Genomic DNA, 22,539 nt, shown 5'->3' on the forward strand with positions numbered 1-22,539 from the left:
AACTGGGTTTTGGAAAAAACAAGTAATATGAAGATGTCATATTGGATTGTGGGATCTCCTCTTTGTTGCTTTTTCTGACCCTGTGAGGTTAAAACCAGTCAGTGGTTATCAACCAATGTATTTGACTAAGTCAAGACTTTTCAATAAAACCCACGTCTTTGCTTCAGGTGCATCAATTGGCAACCCGTCGTCCATGTACATGACAAATGCACTTCTCGTTGCACAAGTGTCTTGTTGGTTTTCTCTTCTCTGTCTGTGTTTACATCTGTTTGCCTGTGAATGCTTTATGCACCAGACTGCGTCGTGGATTAGTGGATGCGTGCTCAGAGAGTTCGTGTGTGTATAAGTGCATGTGCCAGTGCGCGAATGTTCATGAAGCTGTGCGTGAACATGTGTGTGTATGCATGTGAGTGAATAATGACAGGCTGTGGCTCCACTGAGGGGATTGATAATAGCCTGGGCTGCAGGCCCCAGGGGAGAGCAGGTAGACACTCTGCAGTCCTGACCCTGCACTCTCACATTACTGAGTGCCTCGCTCTCAGCCGAGCTCTCCTCCACAGTCCCCGCCCAAGAACCACCACCACCACCACCACCACCACCACCAACACCACCAGCACACCACAGACCCCACACCCCACCTTCACTCCACCATGACATCACTGCTAGACCTTCTTCTTCTCCCCTCTCTGAGTCCCTCTTTTGCCCTTTATCTCTTGTTTAACAGTCTATTTCTCTAAGTTATCCTGCTATTTTTCTCTCTGATGGAGCAGAACCGACAATGCTTCATTGTGCGGTTAATCCTCTATGACTCTCTTCTGGACCCCTCGTGGTGCCCACACCTCAGCTCGAGCCCCTCTGGACTTGCTTGCTCTAACCTACAAATCCTGCAGTCTGCACACACACTAAGCTTTACCGTCCCAATCCCCACAGTCCCAACTCCAACTCAAGTACTGGGGACTTAAACACAAGGGGGTTGGCGGCCGTCCAAGAAGAGCAGAGAGAGAGGGAGAGAGCGGTGCAGTCAGTCCACTGACTCATATCCTTCCCTTTCTGACTCCGCTCCAGCAATGATGTAATGCTCTTGGCTTTTCGCCCTCCCCCCACCCTGTGCCTGCCCACCCCTAGATTTCGTCCCTCCCTCCTCTCCTCCTCTCGCTTTTCCCTCTCTTTCCCTCCTCGGCCCGTCCAACATCACTGTTGCTCACTCTTCGCTGGGTGAAGTCACCGCGAGCTCTGGGTAGACACAGCAGCTAAAAAACTTTCGAACGTAACCAAAACAGCCCGGGGCCAAGTTCCAGACGCTCGGGAGACGGTGGTGCAGTCGCCATGGGAACGGGGGTAAACAGAGGGAGAAACAAGGGCCTCAAACAGCTTGCAGCTGCCTGGCTCTCTGAGTAAACACTACACAGGACCTGCCCCTGATTTACTGCCTTTAATCACTGGTGGGAGGAGAGTGCCATGGGGTTTGGACTGAGGAAATAATACGAATCTGATCAAATAAATCAGCCCTAATGGGTTACGACACAGGCTGACTTTTATTAGCGGGCTAGTGGAGGGATGGATGCTGGGAGGGTGCTGCACTGGGATGAATCTGGGATGGGGGTGTCCTCACATCGGGCAGCCTCAAGCTGAGTCGAGCCGTGCCAAGACACAGTCGAGAGATGGTGGTGGATGATACTCTGGAGTAAATTAGCCTGAGTGTTGCGGTATTTATTCACCAAATATGATACTGTTTTGATTCATTAGACGCCATTGGCTGAGGATGGCAGAGATGGGTTGTCTTTCGTTTTCATCTCGAGTAAAAAGCATGTCAGTACATTCCTCTCAACAGCGCATCTGAAAAAAAACAAAAAACTCTTCAGTAACAACTGTGTCATCTTGTTACAGGCTTAACTGGCATCCGTCAGCAGCACCTGACTGGATACAGTTCCCATTTCACTTTCAGTCATAATTCATCGACTAAACTAACTTTATCAGCATGTTTGTCCCTCCCTTCTTTAACGCACTTCTCTTCCTTTTATCCAGCCACCTGATTCCTGTCTCATCCCTCTGTCTCTCGCTCAGATTTCCATCTTCACTTTCCCTACATAGTCTCGCTGCATTTTTCCCACACCTTCATCCTTCTGATCCCACTTTGTCCGCTCTCCCATCCAAACATGATCTATCTTTTCCTTTCCTTGTGCAGACACGTCTTTCATCCTCTCCTCCACCATCCTGGTAGGAGCTCTATGTCCTAACATCTGATGCCTCCCCCCCCTCTCCTCTCTCTCTTTCCTCCACCCTCCTGATCCTTCATTTCCTCTACTCCGTCCACCTCCTATCCCCCTCTTCCTCTCCTCCATCCACCTCTGATCCCTTTCTTCCCCTCCTCTGTCCACCTCTGATCCCCCCTTTTCCACACTTCCCTGCGTTGTGATCCCAGCGCTCCCCTGAGCTGTGAGGCATGTCCCTGTGTGTGAGTTGCTTGTGCAGGAGCCTGCATGTGTGGTGGCCCCGGGGCAGGGATGACACAGCCCCGCTGGAATGAGAGGGAACAGAGTCTGGGCGTTCCTCTACAAACGCACTATTAAACCCACTGCAGTACACAATGAGCTCATCTTAATTCAGGTCAGATGTACATCCTGCATTCTCTCTCTTTCTTTTTCTCTCCTTCCTTCATTTGTAATTGATTACACTGTATACCTTTGTTTTTCTGTACCTTTGTTTATTTGTTCTCCTCCCTCGCCCAATCTGCCGTGACTCTGTGTGCATTAAGCCTACAGTTTATCCGCGGCCCATATTTGCCTGTGCATTAGGACATTTGTCAAGTCAGAGCATGAGGGCACCGCAGGCGTTTTGCAGAGGTCCCGCGCTCCTGAACCCAGAGCGGACCTCCCTCCTTATCACCTCTCTCCTCTGAATGTAATCTAATCATAAACAATAATAAAGGAAGTTTTGTTTAAATTGTGAAGTTCGCGAGGTCAAAGTTGGACCACGGGAAGGCCAGAAGTCTCTGTGGAGGTGTGGAGACTTTCTCTGTTCTGGCGCATGCACAATGGGTGTTGAAATCAACCCAGTTGTTTTATCACGTGCATGGGAACAGGCGTTATGCAATCTAAAAAAATGTGATATGCAATGAATCCTGGAATCGAAGTCATCAAAACCACTACGTTACCAGCAATTAACTGTACTATACAAGAGGATTTATGTAAACAACTGACGGAACTAAGAACTATCAGATCAGGATCAGAATATGTTGTGACAGACTGTGTACAGATTGTTGTTCACATGTTTTATTTGGTTTACGCATGTGACCACAAAGTTTTTCAGGCATGACAAGACATAATTTAGCTGGATTGATATGATGATCATAATCTATATTATGCACGTTAGATCTCTGAGATGAGGAAGTAAGGTGTTTTTACATTTTTTTACGACGCATTTCTGCACATGATTTTACAGAGTTTGTCCTGTCTTTCTTATCTAACTTTAAGGGCACTATGTACGTTTTTCAACCATCTTCCTCAACTGTGAAAGCAATTTATTATTAGCCATTTTATGTATTGAACTTTTCAGGACAATTTTGTTCCATTGTCTTATATTCTTTCACTGTAGGACTTCCAGGTGGGCAACATCACTGAAAATACAAGCCTATTTTGCTCTTTTGTAAACAAACAAGCAACATATGGCTTTAAAGTGCATCTAAAGCTCACATTAGCTCTTCCAAATTGCTATTCCACTCTTTGTTTTACTGATTATCAAACTGTTCTATTACGGGGAACAATTTGGATGATTAACCACACCTGCCATCATGTCTTAATAGTCAACTGGTGTCCATGATGTATTATTATGTGAGTGTTTTTTCCATTTCTCAAACAGTTTGACCTGAGGAAGCTCTAAGTGGGATCAAAATGTTTGCTTTATTAGTCTTGGGTAATTTTTAAGTGCAGGCGTTGCCTTCGTTTTCAAATATTTTCATTTTAATGAGAGCCTTGATCGTATGTAACGTGAGAATAACCAGTCTCTTTATAATCTATATTATGTAAAAAAAAAACATGTTTTAAATGTGCTCTATGACTGGAAGACAGTAAGATAAGAGTGAGTCATTTGTTAGTGTACAAATGGTCAAGAAAGCCAGTTTTGATTTTAATAAGATCTTTTGCTGCAGTTGTCCTTAATAATCAGCATATCACCAAATCTTCTTGAGAAAATAAGTTCACAGCAAATGTGTCACCCTACACTATGGGTTGCATGAAACCCTGTTGCTTCAGAAGGCATGCAGGCCAACAACTTTTTGTGCTACTTCCCTTAAAGGCAAAAACAAGGAGCTCAAGTGGCTGGTGGCTCCGAGGTGTGAAAAATTGTGCATTTAAAGCAGCATGGGAAACAAAACCACAAATTGACTTCCTTCAGAGCGTTGCACGGTGATGTGACACGCGAATTGTTGCACACAGTGTGACCAGGGTGGGACTTCACCAACGAGACACATCTTACAGATTAAGGCAATGCAAAGTGCAAATTAGTCTGGTTTAAGGTAAAATTAAGTGTTTGTGGCACATTTGCATAAGAATAATATCCTCCTTCCTTACTTGACTTTTTAAAATTCAAAATGCACCACAGGCCGAGAAAAAATTCTTAATATTCTCTTGTTAGATGGAATCAAATTAAAACCGACCCCATTTAATAAAATCACGTTACGTACACAGCCAAAGTACTTCAATACTACAACATCATAAATTTGATGATCGGATATTTGACCCCATCTGTACTGTAATCACTCCTCACTAACCCAGCTGCAGTAAGGTTGATTGTGCTATGTAATGGAAACAACGGGACTGAATTCCTCTTCTGAGCCAGAATAGAAGAATGTCATTTTTAATGCCTTGTGCCCACACCCAAACCAGCACATCTCCTCTTACAAGTCAAAAGGTTGAGGTTTCCACAAAATGTAGTATCTCACACAGTTGACGGGTAATGTCCAACGTGTTTAACTCTGACATAACTCAGCACCATATGTTTATAATTGAAAGGCAGAAAGCATTCAAATCTGTTGGACGCGGCTTCCCCTTTGTATGATAATGATAGCCGTGACATTAAGATCTGCTGGCTGTTCCTTATGCCTGGTTTTAACACTGGTTTGTGTCAGTTCAGCTCCCCAAAGACCTTGTTTAGGGACTCGGAGCTGAAGGAGAGAGAGAAAAAGAGAGAGAGGTCCTCAGGTTTCACAGCTGCAGGCCCAGCTCAACCCTAAAGTAAATGGACTTGAGGAAAGCCAATCCTAATTGATTCCAAGCCTCAAAGCTCTTTAGTAAACATTGCGGAGCAATGAAAATGACTTGTTATCCTAATTCATTGGATGCTCACGCTGTGCCTTCAGCAGAGCCGAGAACGAAGAAAGCAGATGGACGCGAGATTAAACTGATTTTGTTTGGTGATTTCTTCTCACTCACAGATACTTTCAGCGCGGAGATCCATAAAGTGTGCCATGATTAAAAGCTTTACGGGCCTGTGGTGATCACATACACAAACCGCTCCATTCATGGTGAGGATAACTGTTTCTTAACTGTCTCCCTGCTTATCATAATTCACACTAAGATTAAACATTTGCACAGTAAAGTATGTATCCACTGTGGATTAGTGGTGGAATGTAGCTAAGTAAAGTACATCAAGTACTCTACTTACGAGCAAATTTGAGGTACATATTTATATTAATTTAACTCATCTTCATTTCTTTATACTTCCATTCCACAACATTTTAAAACCACATATTGTACTTTCTGCTCCTTTACATTTGACAGCTCTAGTTACAAGTTACTTTCTCATATCTCAATTTTTCTTACCATTACTGTCAAGGAAAATCCATGAAACTCCAAATCAGGTAACCTTGACCGTGAATTTTCAAATAAACCAAAGGATTAAGTGTTCCTTAAACGGTTGAGAAAATTTCCTTCTCCCTAAGATAAATAAACTTCAACCAAATCCACCTGGATTAGCTGGAAAATGCATTTTAAGAAAGCTGAAAATAGGGCTGTTTATCTGAGCTTGTGATATGTTTTTTGCTACAAACCATGAATCTGATGCATTGCTATAGATTTTAACTACCACACACTATATAAAATAGTAAAAATTAGCAGTAAAATTCATCATAATAATCACTGCATAATAATGACATAATATGATATAATAGAAAAAGAATACTTCCATTTTACATTGCTGATGATGTTTTAATACCAGGTTTTAATAGGTTTTAAAAGCAGGACTTTTACATGTAATAGAGTTTTTTTTACAGTGTGGTATTAATATCCTGCCTTTTACCACTGTGGTGGATAAAAAACAAGTTTTAAGTGATTGTTTTTCATTACAAAGACATGGAAAATCCAAAACATGTTGGAAACTCCATTTGAGGTGGGTTAATAGGACAACAAGCGTCATAGGGAACCACTGATCTGACCTTCAGTAGGCTCCCTGACTCCCAATCTGGACAGAGCACAGCTTGCCTGTGAAGTGCAGCTTCTGTCCATAGGAAATTCCTGTGGAGAGACCCTGTGCACGAAGCCTTTGGTTGGCCCTAATGGCTTCCTGTGGAAGCTTCTCAGTGTAGGGGTTTCCTCAACCCATTTTCCTGCTGATGTGAACTTTTCCAGATCAGTTTCTGTCGTGTGAATCTACTCATCCTATTCCTGTGTTAGGATCCCATCATCTTAGTAAACAGGTGACACGTTGGCTGTTTTTGGACTGCTTGGGGAATACCTCAAATAATGTGCCACAGATACCTGCTGTTTAGACTTATGTGTCATTCTATGGTTGAAAATCACCACCACATGGCATACCGGCTCTGTTTGTGATGTGTTGTGTGTATGCAAGCAGTAAAACCACCAGCCTCTCAACAAATCAGTAAGCGATTTGTGGTCATAAAGGTCTTTGCAGTGCAGAGGAGTTCTTAATGACAGGTAAACTCAGGTGAAGCAGGCCCAGTAGAGTCTCTGTTACTGGCTGTGATTGCTGCTCCTCCAAGGGGATGAAATTCCAACCCCATCCTCAACAAAGAGCCCGACGGGGTGTCAGTCAGGCTTAGTGATGGGCCTCCCATCCAATATTCACTAGCTCCTCGAGCTGTAAGTCTACACAGGACAACCTGGACACAGCACAGGCATAACACTGAGCCATCTCAATGTCTAAATCGCGCACCACAGGTCGGGTTTACAGTAACAAATCCCTGGCACAAGTTCGAAGGTCGTTAGGGTTAAGGGACTGAATGAGGTCAGTGGAGCGTCTTCATGAAGACGCATGTGTTTATAAATGTTTGTATGTGGTAATGAAAATATTTATGAAACTGTACAACCTTCTTGACCAATACATTTGCAGGTAACTAACGGAGCAGCACACTACACAGATTGATAATAATATTGTCTATACCTGCTGATATCAAACACCTGTAGAAGAGAAATGCAACTCTGAGGTTGTGGCTGACATTCCCATACAGTGAAAGAGAACTATTTTGGAGCATGAAATGCTAAACCGTTGTAAAAGCAGTCACGGCTGAGGCTTCAACAATGACCTCATCTTGTCCTCTGGGACCCTCTTTGGCATGCTCTGCTGTGGGACAATACTGAATGAACAGCAAAACATGAATCGCTAGCCCCCACACAAACTGCTCCAAATGTAACAAAACACTGACATTACCTCAGAGAGTATGCAGGGATGACAATCAGCATGGACAAAAAGGGACCAGGCTGAGCCTGAGGCTGTTGCTATAACAGGGGCACACTTGAGGTGAGAGGATACACTCCGGTATCAACACCTCTCATCAGATCATTTTCTTTCTGTCAGCAGTTCTTAACAGTGCCTCTATGACTCTGTCATAAAGAAGAAACTAATTGAAATGGATGCAAAAATAAAAACACAAACAACAACCCTTTTCTTTCTGGCCCACTCACCCTATCTGTCTGTTGGTGGATGGAGCCTGAGTGATGACGGAGCTGGACTGAGGAGAGGGCAGGGCCTGCTGGATCACTATGCTGGTATCATGGTTGCCCATCCGTGAGTGGGAATGCTGGTGCTGGCCTTGGCCTCCTTGGCCATGCAGTGAGATGCTCTGCAGCAAGGAGAGAAAAGCAAGCAGAGGTTAAGAATCTGGGAAGAGTTCTTCCAGGCAAGTTGTATTTTCAGCACATTTCATGCACTTACAACTGTTTGTCCTTGGGCTCCATTGACCCAGCTTGAATGGGTAATGAGAACCTATGTTAACTATCATGGACAGACTTTTCTCGGTTGAGTTGGGGAAACACTGACAGTCAAATGACGAAACAGATATTTACTTGTTATAAATTAAATAACTCTGTACTATAAGAAACAACTTACCTCCAAAATCAATTCACTGATGTGGCATCAAACAAGCAGTTGAAGTTACAGCCACAATAAGCAAATACAGAAAAATAAAACATCTGTATTGTACTGATAAAAAAACATTTTTCCGTGAAGAGCTGCAAAGATAAGCTGTAGCTAATTATTCTGATAATTTGTGCACACGTTTTTTAAAACATCAAACATTTGCTTGTTCCAGATTTTTAAATGTGAGGATTTGCTGCATTTCGTTCGTCTTAATGACAGTAAATGAAGGATTTTGGGGTGTTGGACTGTTGATTGGACAAAAGAAACAATTTTGAAGATGTCACTTTGAGAAATTGTGATGAGCATTTTAAAATGTTTGTATTACTTGTAGGGATTAATTTATTGTTGAGTCTCATTCCCAGGTCAAATTAGACTTAACAATCAGCTATCTTTCCTCTGAATGGCCTTCCCTACCCATTCTTTAAAATAACCAATATTGAAAATAATGATTAGTTGCAGTATGAAATGAAACAATATGTCTCAAGGCTCAACTCACAATACTTGGCATAAAACAAGCAGTGAGCTGCATTAATTTGCAGAGTCGTATGTGAAAAAGCTATCAATATCAAATACAACAAGAAGAATAAAGTAGAACACAAAAGTTTACCTGACAAGCACTGACCCTGAAATACACATAATTTTCACTCCCACAGCATCTTGCACCGACTCGCCTCCTGCTGACTTAGCAGAGCCTCCCATCATAAACCACACAGGCTGGGGAGGCTAGACGAGGCTGACCTGAGCATAGACGATCTCCAGAGCCAAACCACCCAGACGACAGCTTAGCTACAGTGTGCTCTGCACATCTCTCCAGACATTAGATAAGCAGTCTGTCTTGTGGTGATTTGACTAGTACAGGTGTTTCAGGTGAAACCTTCACGGGCCTCAGGGGCAGATTTATAATGCATAAACGATCAGGTCTTTTGTCAAATGTCAAAGCCCTGTGACGCTGTTCACATGAGACATCTTGCCAGGTCTTTCACTGCTGCCACAAAAGTTGTCTCAGGGGTCTGTCCTTACTTCTGGGAAGAAACAGGACTCCTGCCCTGAGAGGTGGCTTGTGAGCTGTTTGAAGTTACAGGTGGAGAACCTGATCTGTTTTCTCTTCACCTGTGGTGGGTGACAAATCTTCACCTGCTAGCCCTGTCGGTCACTGTCAACAAAACTGATGAGGAGAGGGGGTGGTGTTCAGGCACTATGAGGGCAGGATGTGCAACTCACGACTAAACTTGAGTGGAAAAGGAGCAAACACGGCAGAAACGTCGGAATCGTTTACATACCTTTGGTTAGCTCTTTAAAAAAATGAGGGTGTGAGGTGTGGATGCTACGAATCTATTAAAAGTGTGCCAGCTCACAGTGTGTGGGCTGCTATTAGAGACATGACTGATGATATCACCTGATAACAGATCACAACCACCTGACCTAACCCCTGTGGGTGGCTGTGGCTTTGGGTTGATTGTGGCTGTTGATTTTTAGCCTGAGGCTTTCTTTGTTCTCCACCCAGCAGTACCTGTTTACTGTCTTCTTCTTGGGCCTTGCAAAACTCCTGCTCAATGGAGCAGTCCAGTTCACTGAACAATCCCACCTCCTCACAGTTCTTCAAGAAGCGTGTTGGTGTGGGCGTCTGGTCTGAAAGTCAAGAAGAGGCTTTTAAATTTTTAGATTTGAAATCAACTGTTGTTAATAATGCTTGTCAGACTGAACGCACAGTAGCATAGATCAGCAAGCAAAATAAGGACCGATATTCTGTTACTCATCATGTTTGGGATGTTATTCATTGATATCAATTCTATTATCTTCCAATATATATTTCATTTATGAGCAAATGAACAATATCAATACATAAATGTAACAATGTGATTCATTGTACAAGTGTTAGGGAAAGCTAATTTTCATCTGCAGTCCAATCATTAGTGAAACATACCATACATACAATAATAGATCTGCACCAAACAAGAAAACAGGACACGTGTTATAAAATATCAGGACATCACACACACCATGTTAGCAAGAAGTATAGTCTAAGTGGACAAAGCAGAAGTAGATATTTGATGTCACAAGACCTGACAGTTTGTTTTCATTGGGTATTCTTTTTACTGTTCAACTTTTTTATTAAAAAATTGGTTTGTGATCTTTATGTTTGGTTTGCTTTCTACTTTCTAGCCCCACTGGTTCAGCATGATGATCGGCTGAACTAGTTTCCCTGATAGTCGACTAGTCTAATGGTAGGAAAACACTAGGTTAACAGTCAAAATTGAACACAATTTTATCTATAAGGTTAAACATTGTCCAGAAAAGGGTTGCATAAATTATGAAAGCCATTCAACACCAACAATCACAATCCTCAGCGACCATATCTTATGTGAAATGCAGCTAAATTGAGGGGCATGTTGAGCCATGCATTATGAAGATTGCCTTGCAAAACATGGTGAGAACTTGCCAGATAAAAGTTTACGAACAACATTTACTGAAAACAATGTTAAACCTAACTAGAAAATCTTTAGGAAGCATGCCTGGCATTTTCATTGGATGAACGCAATCCCATAGCAAAAACGTAAATACACGTCAAACACTACAGTTAACCGGTGTTGTCAACATGAGTAACAGATGTCATCATGCAATATAAATGTGTGCATTAATAACATAATAATCATACGATTTACCAACTAGTATTTCTGGTGCCAACTAATTCATGAGGACTACAGTCACACTACCAAACACAAACCAACAGACCTCTACAGGAAAGACTGAAGTCTAAAGAATGTGCATTGGTATTATGTCTTTGCACTGTTTAAAGAAAACATAACCTCTGTTCTGTTAGTGAGAGAGAGATACTATGCTTGACACCCCCATTTCAGCTGATAAAGTACAGATCCCACCAGCGGAGTGGGGGTCTCATTTGTTGAGCCAAGTCAAGCCTCGGCATTCAACTTGACGTTGTGGGGGGTGCACGGAGATCAGGTTTCAGACAGTTGAAGGTGATTTTAGGATCAGGCTTGTTTCAAAGGCTAAAAGCATACTTGTGGTCTGTTTATCCATTCTGGCGAGACTGGGGATTGACTCAAACTTTCATCATGACCTGTGTGCCCAAAATACAAATATACATGTTTTCTTTTGGGCTGAAAATGTAACAAGTTCTATTAATAAGAAAAAAGAGAGGAATGTCAATGTTTTAGTTGAAGAAAAATTGGGGTTAACTTTAGGTCAGCAATTATAGCACCAAAAGTTATAGAACATCAGCTTAAGGCGTGTTGCCATGTGTTGCTGAGCTGTAGCTTGCAGTATACGTACTGACCACTTTATCCTGAGTTCAAGGTCTCAATAAGAGAAGTGGTCACAGCCGTAACTCAGTCGTCAGGCGATAAGAACACCCGGCCTAGAAAATCCGATCCTGCTGTCCACTGAGCGTAAATAATACAGAAGACACAATCACAACGGTGTTGCTGGAACAGCACACACTGTTGTTGCGTGTGGTCTGGCAGTTTCTAGGAATGAAGATCTATACTTATGGATTGGCCTTGGCTTGTCACTTGCTTATGCAGTATACTGTATATCTATGATTCTGTGAACGGTAATTTAATGTGCTGATCAACATATCTTGTCCAACCTGCTATTAATAAAACCTTCTCATATTGCCTCAATTGTTGAGACTTACGCCACCTCCTCAGTCTGGTCACCCTGCTGCCGTCTGGCTGCTGCTGCAGTACCACCAGACTACAGACCAGTTTTGAAAAAGTTCTGTTTTGATGGCTTGATTATTCATTCATTCATTAATTTAACCTTTGTTTTTATGTGTGGCATAAAAGGACTACAAGTGTGATCTCATCATACAATCTTGTGCCGGATAATGATACCAAATCTTGGTCATCACACGACAGAGAAGAGAAATTTAGCCTAATATGCAGATTTTTCCAGTCATACACGTCAGCATCTCTGTGGTGTGTGTAAGTGGTGTGCGCTGAACAGAGCTGAGCTTCAGTGTGTCATATGATTGACATTACTGTAAACAACTGGTATAAAGGGCGCCATAAAGTTTTCTGATGATAGACACGTGTGTCTGGCCATGAGTCACCACGGCACACACCTGCAAATGAACTACAAAATGAACCCTGCTGAGGTAGTGTGTGTGTGTCTGTACTGATGTAGCCATAACTCACCTGATAACATGTTGTCGTTCTTTATAGAGGGGAACTTAAGGGTCATCTCATGTTTGTGTCGATGTATCATCAGGTGGTCCTCCGTGGGGAAACGCTGTTGAGATTTTAACATGTAATGTTAATGTAAGACTGTCATGATACCAGAATAGCAGAATTTTAAACTTCTGTACAATATTTGTACAAACAAATGATATTTGTTACTTCTTTTGGACAAAAGAAAGAAGGCCTAGTAACTCAAAATAGGATCAGAATCCCGGTGCAGAAAATATCACTGAACACATACCAACACATATGTATTCATGTTAATATCTACAGCCACGGGTTGAAAATCAGATTCTAGATCTGTTTTTCAAATGCTTCAGAACTTTCAATTCTATGGAATGCAGACATGGCATTGTACATAACATGTGGTTTTGAAAAAGGATCATAGTATTGATACTTTTGCCCATTTAAGTCTGTACAAAGACAAATCAGTGTTCTGTTAACCATTTATAAATACAAATAAACCTGTACACAGAAGGTTTAGACCAAAATAACATCCATTGTTACTCTCCATTTCAAGAGTTCATCCGATAAGACAATCAGCAGTGGTGTTGACTTCAAAGAGCTCTTTTTTCTATAGGTACTTTTACACCCACAGCCTTATTTACAGTTTGTGTTTCACTCAGTTCCATGCTATTCTGTTTCTCCCTTATGTGTGAGGTAGTAACCCACTCCTTAAGCCTCTTCAATGTAAACCTCTTCATGTTACAAGCAGACGTACACACACACGCACAGCATCATTTTGTTTTGCCTCAACACACTCACCTGAGAACAGCCAGGAGCATTGCAGACGAACGGCCTTTCCTGGTCTGAGTTCATCACTCTGGCCACCTTCTCATAAAACTGTGTAAAAAAACCACATAAGAAGAAAGCAGGAAGAGGAGGTGAATGCCTGAGTGAGTTCCCCCGCCAACATTCAGGAGGTAAAATACACTCATTGTGTAAAGCCATGACATAAAATTGCCAATGCACCCGAAACAGCTGTGTGGTTATTTTCTAATACTAAACATACAGTTTTCTCACGCAACACTTATGCACCATCTAGAGCTGCAACGATTAGTCAACTGATCTATTTCAAGCAAAGACTGGCTGCCGTATATGAAGAGTCTTTAGGTTTTAGACTGTTGGTTGGACAGAAGAAGCAATTTGAGGATATTACTTACGATTTCTGGGAAATTCTGGAGAGCACTTTTTGACATTTGATACACTAAATGATTCACCAATTAAGCATTGAAAACAATCAGCAGACAATCCATCCTCTTAAATGACATCAAAGCTAAGATTTGAGTTTTGAACAACTGGGAACACTGCAGAGCACTGCTATGCATGAAAGCATACAGCAACAATGTATTTCACACATATACTGTGACAGGTTTCAGGTTGAATTTGCGTTGGAGCAATGATTGACCAATTTTTTTTTTTTCTAGTCAAACACCACCACCACGCTGAAACCACAGCTTCAACAAGGTGTCCTCAAGTGTTTATTCTCACCACAAAGTGACAGAATCTGCTTTGGCTCATTAAGTCTGTCAACTACACATACTGCCTAATGGTAATGTGAAAAATCCATTCCCATTTACTCACCTACACAGTGAGACAAATTGAACTTTAAATGGCACATACTTTAATCTGATCATATCCCCTTTTTTTGAGAGTTGAGATTCTATTTTTGACTTTCAGTAACATTGTGCTGCCTTAGTCATTTGGCACACATCTCATAGTGAGAACATGAAAAGGAAGTAGTGGTAAAAGAGCTGCACTGCATGAGGGATGGACACAAGGTGCAGGTTATTAATAACACAAGTTGGTTTTAAAGCTTGCAGATAGTAGACAATATATTCCCTTATGCTCAACGAGTGCCACATGTGTGTTTTTATAAGTAATTGCTCATTAGACTACAGCTATAGCCCTGCATCACATCAAATGAGCAATGGCTTCAGTTAATGTTTTAGATGCTTTAATAATTTACAGTTAACGAGAGGACAAACTTTCCCAGAAAAGAGGAGTTCCTACCTGTGCTGTGCTGGAAAAAGTATAAACTGAAACCAGACACTCATAAAAAATTAAGGGCCTACAAATTCTGTAAATATTACCCCTGTCCATCTGTTTACTTAAAGCGACTAAATCATGCACAACAACAAGGTGGATGCATTCAGCTTAGCGATATTGAAAACAGCCCGACTGTATCTCAGGATGTCAGAGAAGAAACAATAACAGGTGCATTTAAAGAGCATCTCAAGATCAAACCAAGAGCAATGACATGTCATGTAAAGGTTTAGATGTGCACTTTAATCAATCACTGCATTTGATGTCTCTCAAACATTTAAATATTTAAACCATAAAGTTTTACAACAGCTTACACAACTGTTCCTGTAAAGAGTATATGCAGCATTAGTTTGCCTTTAACGGTGAGCAAAATAGGTAGAAATGTGTATCAACAATATGTTGTACATTAAAGTCAACAAGACAACAATTATAGCCTGATACATTTTGACAGCAGACTGCATTGTGTACTAAAGCTGTCACGTACCATAAGAATCAGTAGCAGCTTTTGGTACATGACAGCTTTAATTCTTTAAATAGTAATATCCTGTTTTAAATTATTATTTCAACACATATACAGCGTGTATTCTGCGTTTTATTGAAGCAGTTGAACACATCACTGATGCAACTTCAGACAAAATTACAAATTATGGTCCAGAAAAAAATATTATTTCATTATTCTTCTCTGCCTTCACTCTACAGTTCTCTCATTTCTGATGACTGCTGGCTGTGGTGTCACAGTGTATTTCTTATTCAAAATTCTTATCAATGCTTAGTGAGAATCAGTGTAGATCATCGTCATTACTGATGAGCAGTGACTACATGCCTGTGCTGCATATGCTCAGCACTTTCTGACAGCTGTTTTTAAAAGATGTAAAGTGACTATAACAAGCGTTGAACTAGTCTTTATTAATCCCCTCCTCAGAGCAGCACAGCACTGAGGGACCACCTTCAGCTTCGAGCCAGATCAATAGTAGGAAGATTCTTAACCCTGAACACGCAGATCTTTTGGTATGACATACGCAAACATGCAGGAGTGCTCCGGTGGGGTTTGAACGATCAGTATGCCTCACATTATTGACTCTCAGTTTTTAATCTAATAAGTGAACTGAGACTTGACAAACTATTCAAATAGTGCCAGGACAAAAAGTAAAAGCTAAATTAAGAAATCTTTAAGAGTCTACAGTAAACAAATCTGCAGCTATTTTGTTTTTGTTTTCTTTTTTCTCCGTCATGTAGTACTGCTCCAATCCCTTCAACACTGACAGTTCGATGTCTGTTCAGAGAATAATTATTTAATCAACAGCGAGGAGTAAGCTGTAACAATTAGTTGATGAACTGACTTGTCGATCAAAAGAAAATAATTCGCCAACTATTACGAGTGATCGTTTCAGTCATTTTTCAAGCATAAATATCAAACATGGTTCAAGCTACAAGGATTTGCTGCCTTTATTTCATTTACTATAAATAACGAAGAGTCTTTGAGTTTTAGACTGCTGGTCGGACAAAATAAGTAATTTGAAGATTCACTTTAGGCTCTAAGAAATTATAAGGGGCATTTCCCTTCGACGTTTTACAGCCGAAAAGATTAATCGATTAATTGTGAAATGAATCAGCAAAATAATGGATGGTAAGAATAATCACTGGTTGCATGCACTCTTGATAATGACTGGATCATCTGCAGTATTTACAGTTGAAGCTGCACCAAGCAGTTCTTATTAATCACCTGCCACCATCAACAACTCACCAAAACCAAATCGTATCCAAGTAATCCAAGTCAATACCGCACGTCTGATGTCGGGCATGAATACCCTTCATACACTATGTACATGTGTGTCGCTTTCATGGGTACAGACTATTTCCTCAAGCACAGTCAAAACACTCAAATGTTGTGTTATGCTAAGCAGTGCTGTTTTCCTAACAAGCTGTACTTCATGAGCAAGCGTGCAGAACAGGGTTCTGGACAGGGTCTCTCTGTCAGGGAGCAATGAGCCCTGGTCTCTCTTTCTGTCACCAGTTCACTCCAGCTCTTCTGCAGGGCCCCTGAACACTCACCTGGTTTCCTTTGACACAACAAACACGACTAACACTGCTGATCCTAAACCAGAATCAAAACTACAGACCCGGGATGACGGCAACTGTAGAACCAGGGCTTCAAAAAGCCAACCAATCGCTGACTATTCATGTCTTAAATCAACATTTTTTCCATTTTTTTTTTAATCTCAAATACAGTTAAATTTAACTGTTTGTACAATTGATGTTATGTCCTGGCCTTTCTTCCTGAACATCTGCATGACTATGACTCACTTAATCTAAAACTAAAACTTTTCAATAAACCAACAGAAAGCTCTGGCGAAAAACAAGAGAGTATTGAACAGATGCAAAAAATGTAACTGTTACCTTCCTTTTTCTCAATAGAGACTTGATCATTTCATCACATTTACCAGGAAATTCAAACCATATGACGCATAAAACTTTTAACCATTAAATTCTGAGAAAATGCCTCTGTGAATTATCCAACAGCTTTCACACTTCAAATCATCGGTACTCAAGGCCCCTTACCTTGGAGGGGGGCACTTGGCTCTCATTTGATATCAATGTTTTAGTTTAGCAGAGGAAATTTGGTTACACTTTACATTAACTACGTCCTGATGTGTGCGAGGGGAAGGATTAGGGGGTCCGGCATTCGATTTCAAGACGAGCTCGGGAGGAATTCTCCAGGTAGGGCGCGTATTAGAATTTAAACAATATGGTGAAGGAAAAGAGGGGTCGGGGTGCAAAGGCATATGGGGTTAAAGCAAGCACAAACATGCGCAGCTATTCAAATCTTCGGCTCCCCATAGCCTGGGCCTTTGACAGCACAAGTTCAAGGCAGGATCACGGCGAACCCTGAGGCAGGGAACATGGCCCTCTTAGACGGTGTCTGCCCTGAACTTCTGCTCTCCAAGCGAATATGTGACAAAAAAGAGCGCTGTAATTCAAAAACCTCAAGACCTGTCGATTACTGCTCTCTTCCACCACTAACACAAAAAGACACGAGCATGACACTGATTCTTACTTACAAAAATATTTAATATGATTGCTGGAAGAGAGAAAAAAGCCCTAGAATATATTTGTATTAAAAATGAGCAAGTCAAAATAATGACATACATACAACTGTTGATTGAACCGTGATTGGCGCTGGGATATAGGTTATTTGACCCATTCATGCATTAGCACAATCATCACCTGAGGAATGTTTCACCTTGAGCACAAGCCACAACCATCAACAAATCATAGGTCACGTTTTATTACTGCGAAGAGCTGCTGGACTGCAATCAAGCTGTAACAACTATGGGAAGAATTACATCTGTATCAAGGTTACTAAATTACAGGAGTTATCCAGTGAATTTACTGTCTTTTCTAAAAATATGTATTAAATGTAGTTCTTCATATTTTGACCAGACTGATTCCCTTAGGTGAAATATTATTGAAATAAGATATTTGAAAAACTAATTTATCATGAGCCTTAATTATTTCTATTTTTATTTATTTATTTATTTATTTTTGTTTCGCAAAGGCAAAAACCTAACCCTTGCATCAAATAAGTAAACACGTAATAAAGCGAATTCATCTTACAAACTTTTCCTTAAACTGCTGCTGTCACAACTTAAATCCATAAAGGTACACCAGGGCCTTATTCTCCAGAAAAGTCCACCTCAGCCTTTATTTAATGACCAGAATGACTAAATCCTCATCAAACTTAAACACCTCATTATCAGGTGTCATTAGCACAGCCAGTTAAAGGGACACATTAAACTGGGCTGATGTAAAGCATCGTGCATGAGAAACGATTGTCACATTAAACACAATGACAGCGGAGAGTAATCAAATGATTAAAACAGCTTTCTACGTTCTTTTCTTTTCTTTTTTTTTTCCTTTTCGTCTTCTCCGAGCCGTAAAGCGCGCCTCGTCAGCACAACCTTCCTGAAAGTAACCCTCAACATCTCAGCGCTTAATCAAATATCGACCGGCCTGCAGAATGACGTAATGTTGGTCACACTGCTGTTCAAGAGAAAAGGGAACGTAAATTTCACGGGAACACGACCATCACTCTTCTCTTTTTCTTTTTCCCCTTTTTTTTCTCTTCCTCACTTTGACCGGCATAACAGCCAAAAACCACCGAGCTATCGTTTTCCAGACGGTCGCTGGTGAACCGCAGCGCGCAGCAGAGAGCCCGGGACGACCGCCGGCTCTGCGTATCCCGAGATGGGACAGGCATGACAATGATGCAGGCGATCCAAGCGGTGAGGTGGGTAGGACTGATTGGAACACTGGACGACGTGCCAAATTAATAATGATAATAATAATATTTAAAAAAAAAAAAAAAAAAAAAAAAATCCTCCTTTGCAGTGAGCCTTTGTGTAGTTTTTAGTCGAGTGTGAGATGAATTCCTGCAGACTTGCCTCCGCTGCTACCTGACAGACAGACAGACAGACCGAGCAGCAGCAGCAGCAGCAGCACTTGACTCCGCGTTCAACTTCCAACAAGTCAACGCACAGACAGCGAAGTGAGATGACAATACGCCCGCTCCAACAGCACCAACACGACCCGTTAGACCGCCAAGTTGCACGCGTCAAATGAGTAGAGAAAATGAGGAGAAGAAGAAGAAGAAGAAGAACAGAAAAAAAACCCAACTCATCTGGAGCAGGACCTGCTGAGGCGAACAACAAAACAAGCTGTTGCATGAAGAAAAGGAGGAGAAAAAGTAACGAGGGTCGCTCTGAACAAACACAACGAACCTGCAGAGGAGCGTGCACGGTCCTCTGCATGCTGGTATCAAGGGTTTCAACTCACCAAACAAGTGTAGAAAATGTGAAGCAGTCTCTCAGAAGAAACCACGTTGGACTGAGAAAAGATTACAATACGATCTATTTAGAGAAGCATAACGTCACCCCCCGGTGACGTCACGTGGGATTCCTGAACTTCTAAATCATTGCGGTCCGCTCGGAGGCGGCGCGAAGCGGGGCGGGCGGGGTTTGCGAACGCACGCCCCGAGAGGCATGGACGGACCACTGCCTGGACCCCGGGTGGGTGTGGTGCGAAGCTGGAGCTCCGGCCCGGATCAGTCAGACATGCTAATGAGCGCGCCGTGGCGCATCTTATGACTGATAACAAAACCGAGTGAACTCAGTGAACTGAGCGCGAAGTGAGATGCAATCACTGTGCAATCACACTCATCACTTGGAAGACACTGAACACACGAGAGACATCACAATAGACAATTCGTTCCCTTTTAATAGGCTGATATAATGCACACGTTTCTCTTATAATAACCATAAAAGCCACTCTGAACTTCCTCACTTTTAGAGAACAATAGATCTGGTCTGCTCAATAGATCTGTTCTATTCAAGTGTCCCAGAAAGTGTGACAACAAGTCAGCATGCCATCCTGAAACTGCAGCACCTAAATGGAATTCAGCCATTGTTCATTTTATTTTCACACCTGCGCTTTTACCACTGTGAAAAGGGTTCATGGGACTAATTATATTCTGATACATTAATAAAAATTGGGGGGAAAATGAAACGATAGGTCTATTCTTCAGAGTTTAAATGTCCTCCAAGGTGTGAGGGAGTTTTATGACAGCTATCCACCTGTGAGTCTACAGGTGGCTGTCTGTAATGCAATGACAGTAACGGCCAGATTAACTGCATTGGGGCCCAAGGTACAAATGGGCTGTTGGGAAACAATTACCCCCCCCCCAATACTCCCCCAGTGCTACCTGGCCTCAAAGTTGCAGACCGTGTTTAGATGAAGAGGCTTAAGACAAGAACATATACAGTAACAGGAGCCACTGATCATCAGTGGTGCTGCCAAGGGATATTATACATTAGGTACTATTGATTTAAATGAATAATGTATATTTTTCGTAATAGTTAATTTGAAAGAAAAATAACAAATGCATAGCCAGTCAGCCACTGTTGACTACTGTCAGGGGGTAAAAGGCCAGTGGGTGCTTTTTGGTTTTCTCCACTCAGATTTTAAGTTACTACCCTTACAAAAGATTTCTGGGGTTGTCACTGACTATCATTCTGTAAATCATTTCAATTAGAACAGCAGGCCTGTCCTCATCAGAAAAACAACCATATAGGTCGAAAATGGAAGCAGCTCATTATGACCCATATCTAAGTTTGTTGTTTGGAGGTGAAAAGAATAGAGTATAAGCGAATAAATCTTTATTGCCCACCAGGCTGGAATTTTCTTTAAGGCTCTCCAGATACACAACGACTAAATTAGAAAGTGAAAACAAAAACAGACAAGCAGATAGTAGCAGCCATAGTACATACTATAGCTTTAAGGAGGAAGTGAGGAGAGGTATCAAGAGAGAAAAGTCCATATAGGGAGGAGGCTGGTGTTGGACGGTCAAGTTAAACTAGTACAGAGATTTATTTTTATGTCTAGTGTGAAACCAGAAGTCAACAGTGAGTGCTCTTATCTGTGGACAGTGATATATGTTGTTTGCTGACATCAACAGTTTCAGTCATTCAACTGTGAGGATGTGTTGGGAATAGGAGCTTTTGGGGCCCTTTAACTTCTGGGGCCCTGTAGTCAGCCCAGTTGGTAATCCAGCCTTGGTGACAGATTTTATATTTGAAAGCCTCAAAGCTGCACATTACTGTCAGACTTCACTGTCTCGGCCCAAACAGTTTGTTTTCATTGCTTTTGGCTACTCTTCTAAGAGTCAAATCAAGCCTACGTCTACTGCTTTCATACATGCATCATCAACAGCTTCACTTGCAGATGAACCGAACGTGTTTTAAAAGCACATCGTCGTTCCAACCTGCCTCGTCTAAAAACGCGGTGTCTTAGCTACAGCACACTAGAAAAGATTTAAACAGCTTTTGAAGTACAAAGCATTTATGTTGGAGCTCTGTGTGACCTGCTGGTGCCAACTGGCTGTGATTTCTTGGGCCACAGACACAGATAGTGAAGCCATCCTCGGCTCCAGGGATTAATGACTCCTCGCACATTGAGAAATGTTTACCACTCGCCTGCGACCACTCCACTAGACGCACTAAGAGCTCTGTCAGTGAAACAATAACGCAGTCTGAAAAGCCCTCATAACTCAGAGCCTCTCCGCCTCTGTCTTTTAACCGGAGCTTTAATCAACGTTTATGACATCCTTTTGTCTCTTTATTGCCAATATATTTCCCAACCAATCCAAACATTATGCTCCCAGAGGAGCAGACTATTAAGGTTGGAAAGAGCCGATACAGTTTGGGTCAGTGACCCACACTAAAGCAGATTTGATCTATATTATACTAAACCTTTTATTATTATGCCTTTGTGCAATGCTTTTGAGTAAGATCACCTTGGGATGACTAGCACCACTGAGGATGCTTTGTAGCAGCAGGTGCAAAAGGTGAAGGCGGCTAAATGAAATAAAAAGGCATTGTGCAGGTTTTCAATTTCTAAACAAAATATTAAACACCTTCAGAAATATTTTAAATCAATTTAAAGATGGAAAGCAGGTGTTTAAATAAATGGAAACATACTGTAAAACATTGTTTCCTGCTCTCCCCACATTTAAGCAGAGATGAATGTGCCTGCAGGGACTGAAGTGTGAACTTAACGGCATTCAAATTTACATCACCTCAGCAAAACAGGTAAAATGACAATTTAAAATAATAGTACATTCAGGGTTTTTTGTTGTTGTTGTCTTCATTTCTAACAAACATCCTTTCTTATCCAAAGTGTTAAGCTGCATGAACACTGTGTTAAAAAAGAAATGAAACAACACAGAATAATGTTCTGTATCGTAGGCAACTGGACTTAACTTAATCAAGGGCTTAATTACTGCCAGATCCCGCAACTCCCTCCCGTTACTTAGAATTGAAGAAGCCTTTTGGATGAGAGGTGAAACGTCTTTGAGAAACTGAAACAAGTC

General features: G+C 41.5%; 1 protein-coding gene across 9 annotated transcripts in view; it reads right to left on the reverse strand.

The window, feature by feature from the left end:
* creb5b (cAMP responsive element binding protein 5b) overlaps positions 1 to 22,539 on the reverse strand; it is a 53,739-nt gene that overhangs the window by 26,908 nt on the left and 4,292 nt on the right. For 5 of the 9 annotated variants that reach the window (XM_037073136.1, XM_037073133.1, XM_037073134.1 and 2 more), the window contains 4 exons: positions 13,335 to 13,412; positions 12,528 to 12,621; positions 9,881 to 9,999; positions 7,917 to 8,074 (listed from right to left, as the gene is read on the reverse strand). In XM_037073136.1, the coding sequence (XP_036929031.1) occupies positions 7,917 to 8,074; positions 9,881 to 9,999; positions 12,528 to 12,621; positions 13,335 to 13,412 (449 nt within the window). Of the gene's footprint in view, positions 1 to 7,662; positions 7,815 to 7,916; positions 8,075 to 8,340; positions 8,460 to 9,390; positions 9,504 to 9,880; positions 10,000 to 12,527; positions 12,622 to 13,334; positions 13,413 to 19,448; positions 19,668 to 22,539 lie in introns of those variants that run through there. The other 4 variants (XM_037073138.1, XM_037073141.1, XM_037073140.1 and 1 more) reach the window with 4 other exon arrangements.

This window comes from Acanthopagrus latus, chromosome 17, assembly GCF_904848185.1.
Source record: "Acanthopagrus latus isolate v.2019 chromosome 17, fAcaLat1.1, whole genome shotgun sequence".
NCBI classification, from domain to species: Eukaryota; Metazoa; Chordata; class Actinopteri; order Spariformes; family Sparidae; genus Acanthopagrus; species Acanthopagrus latus.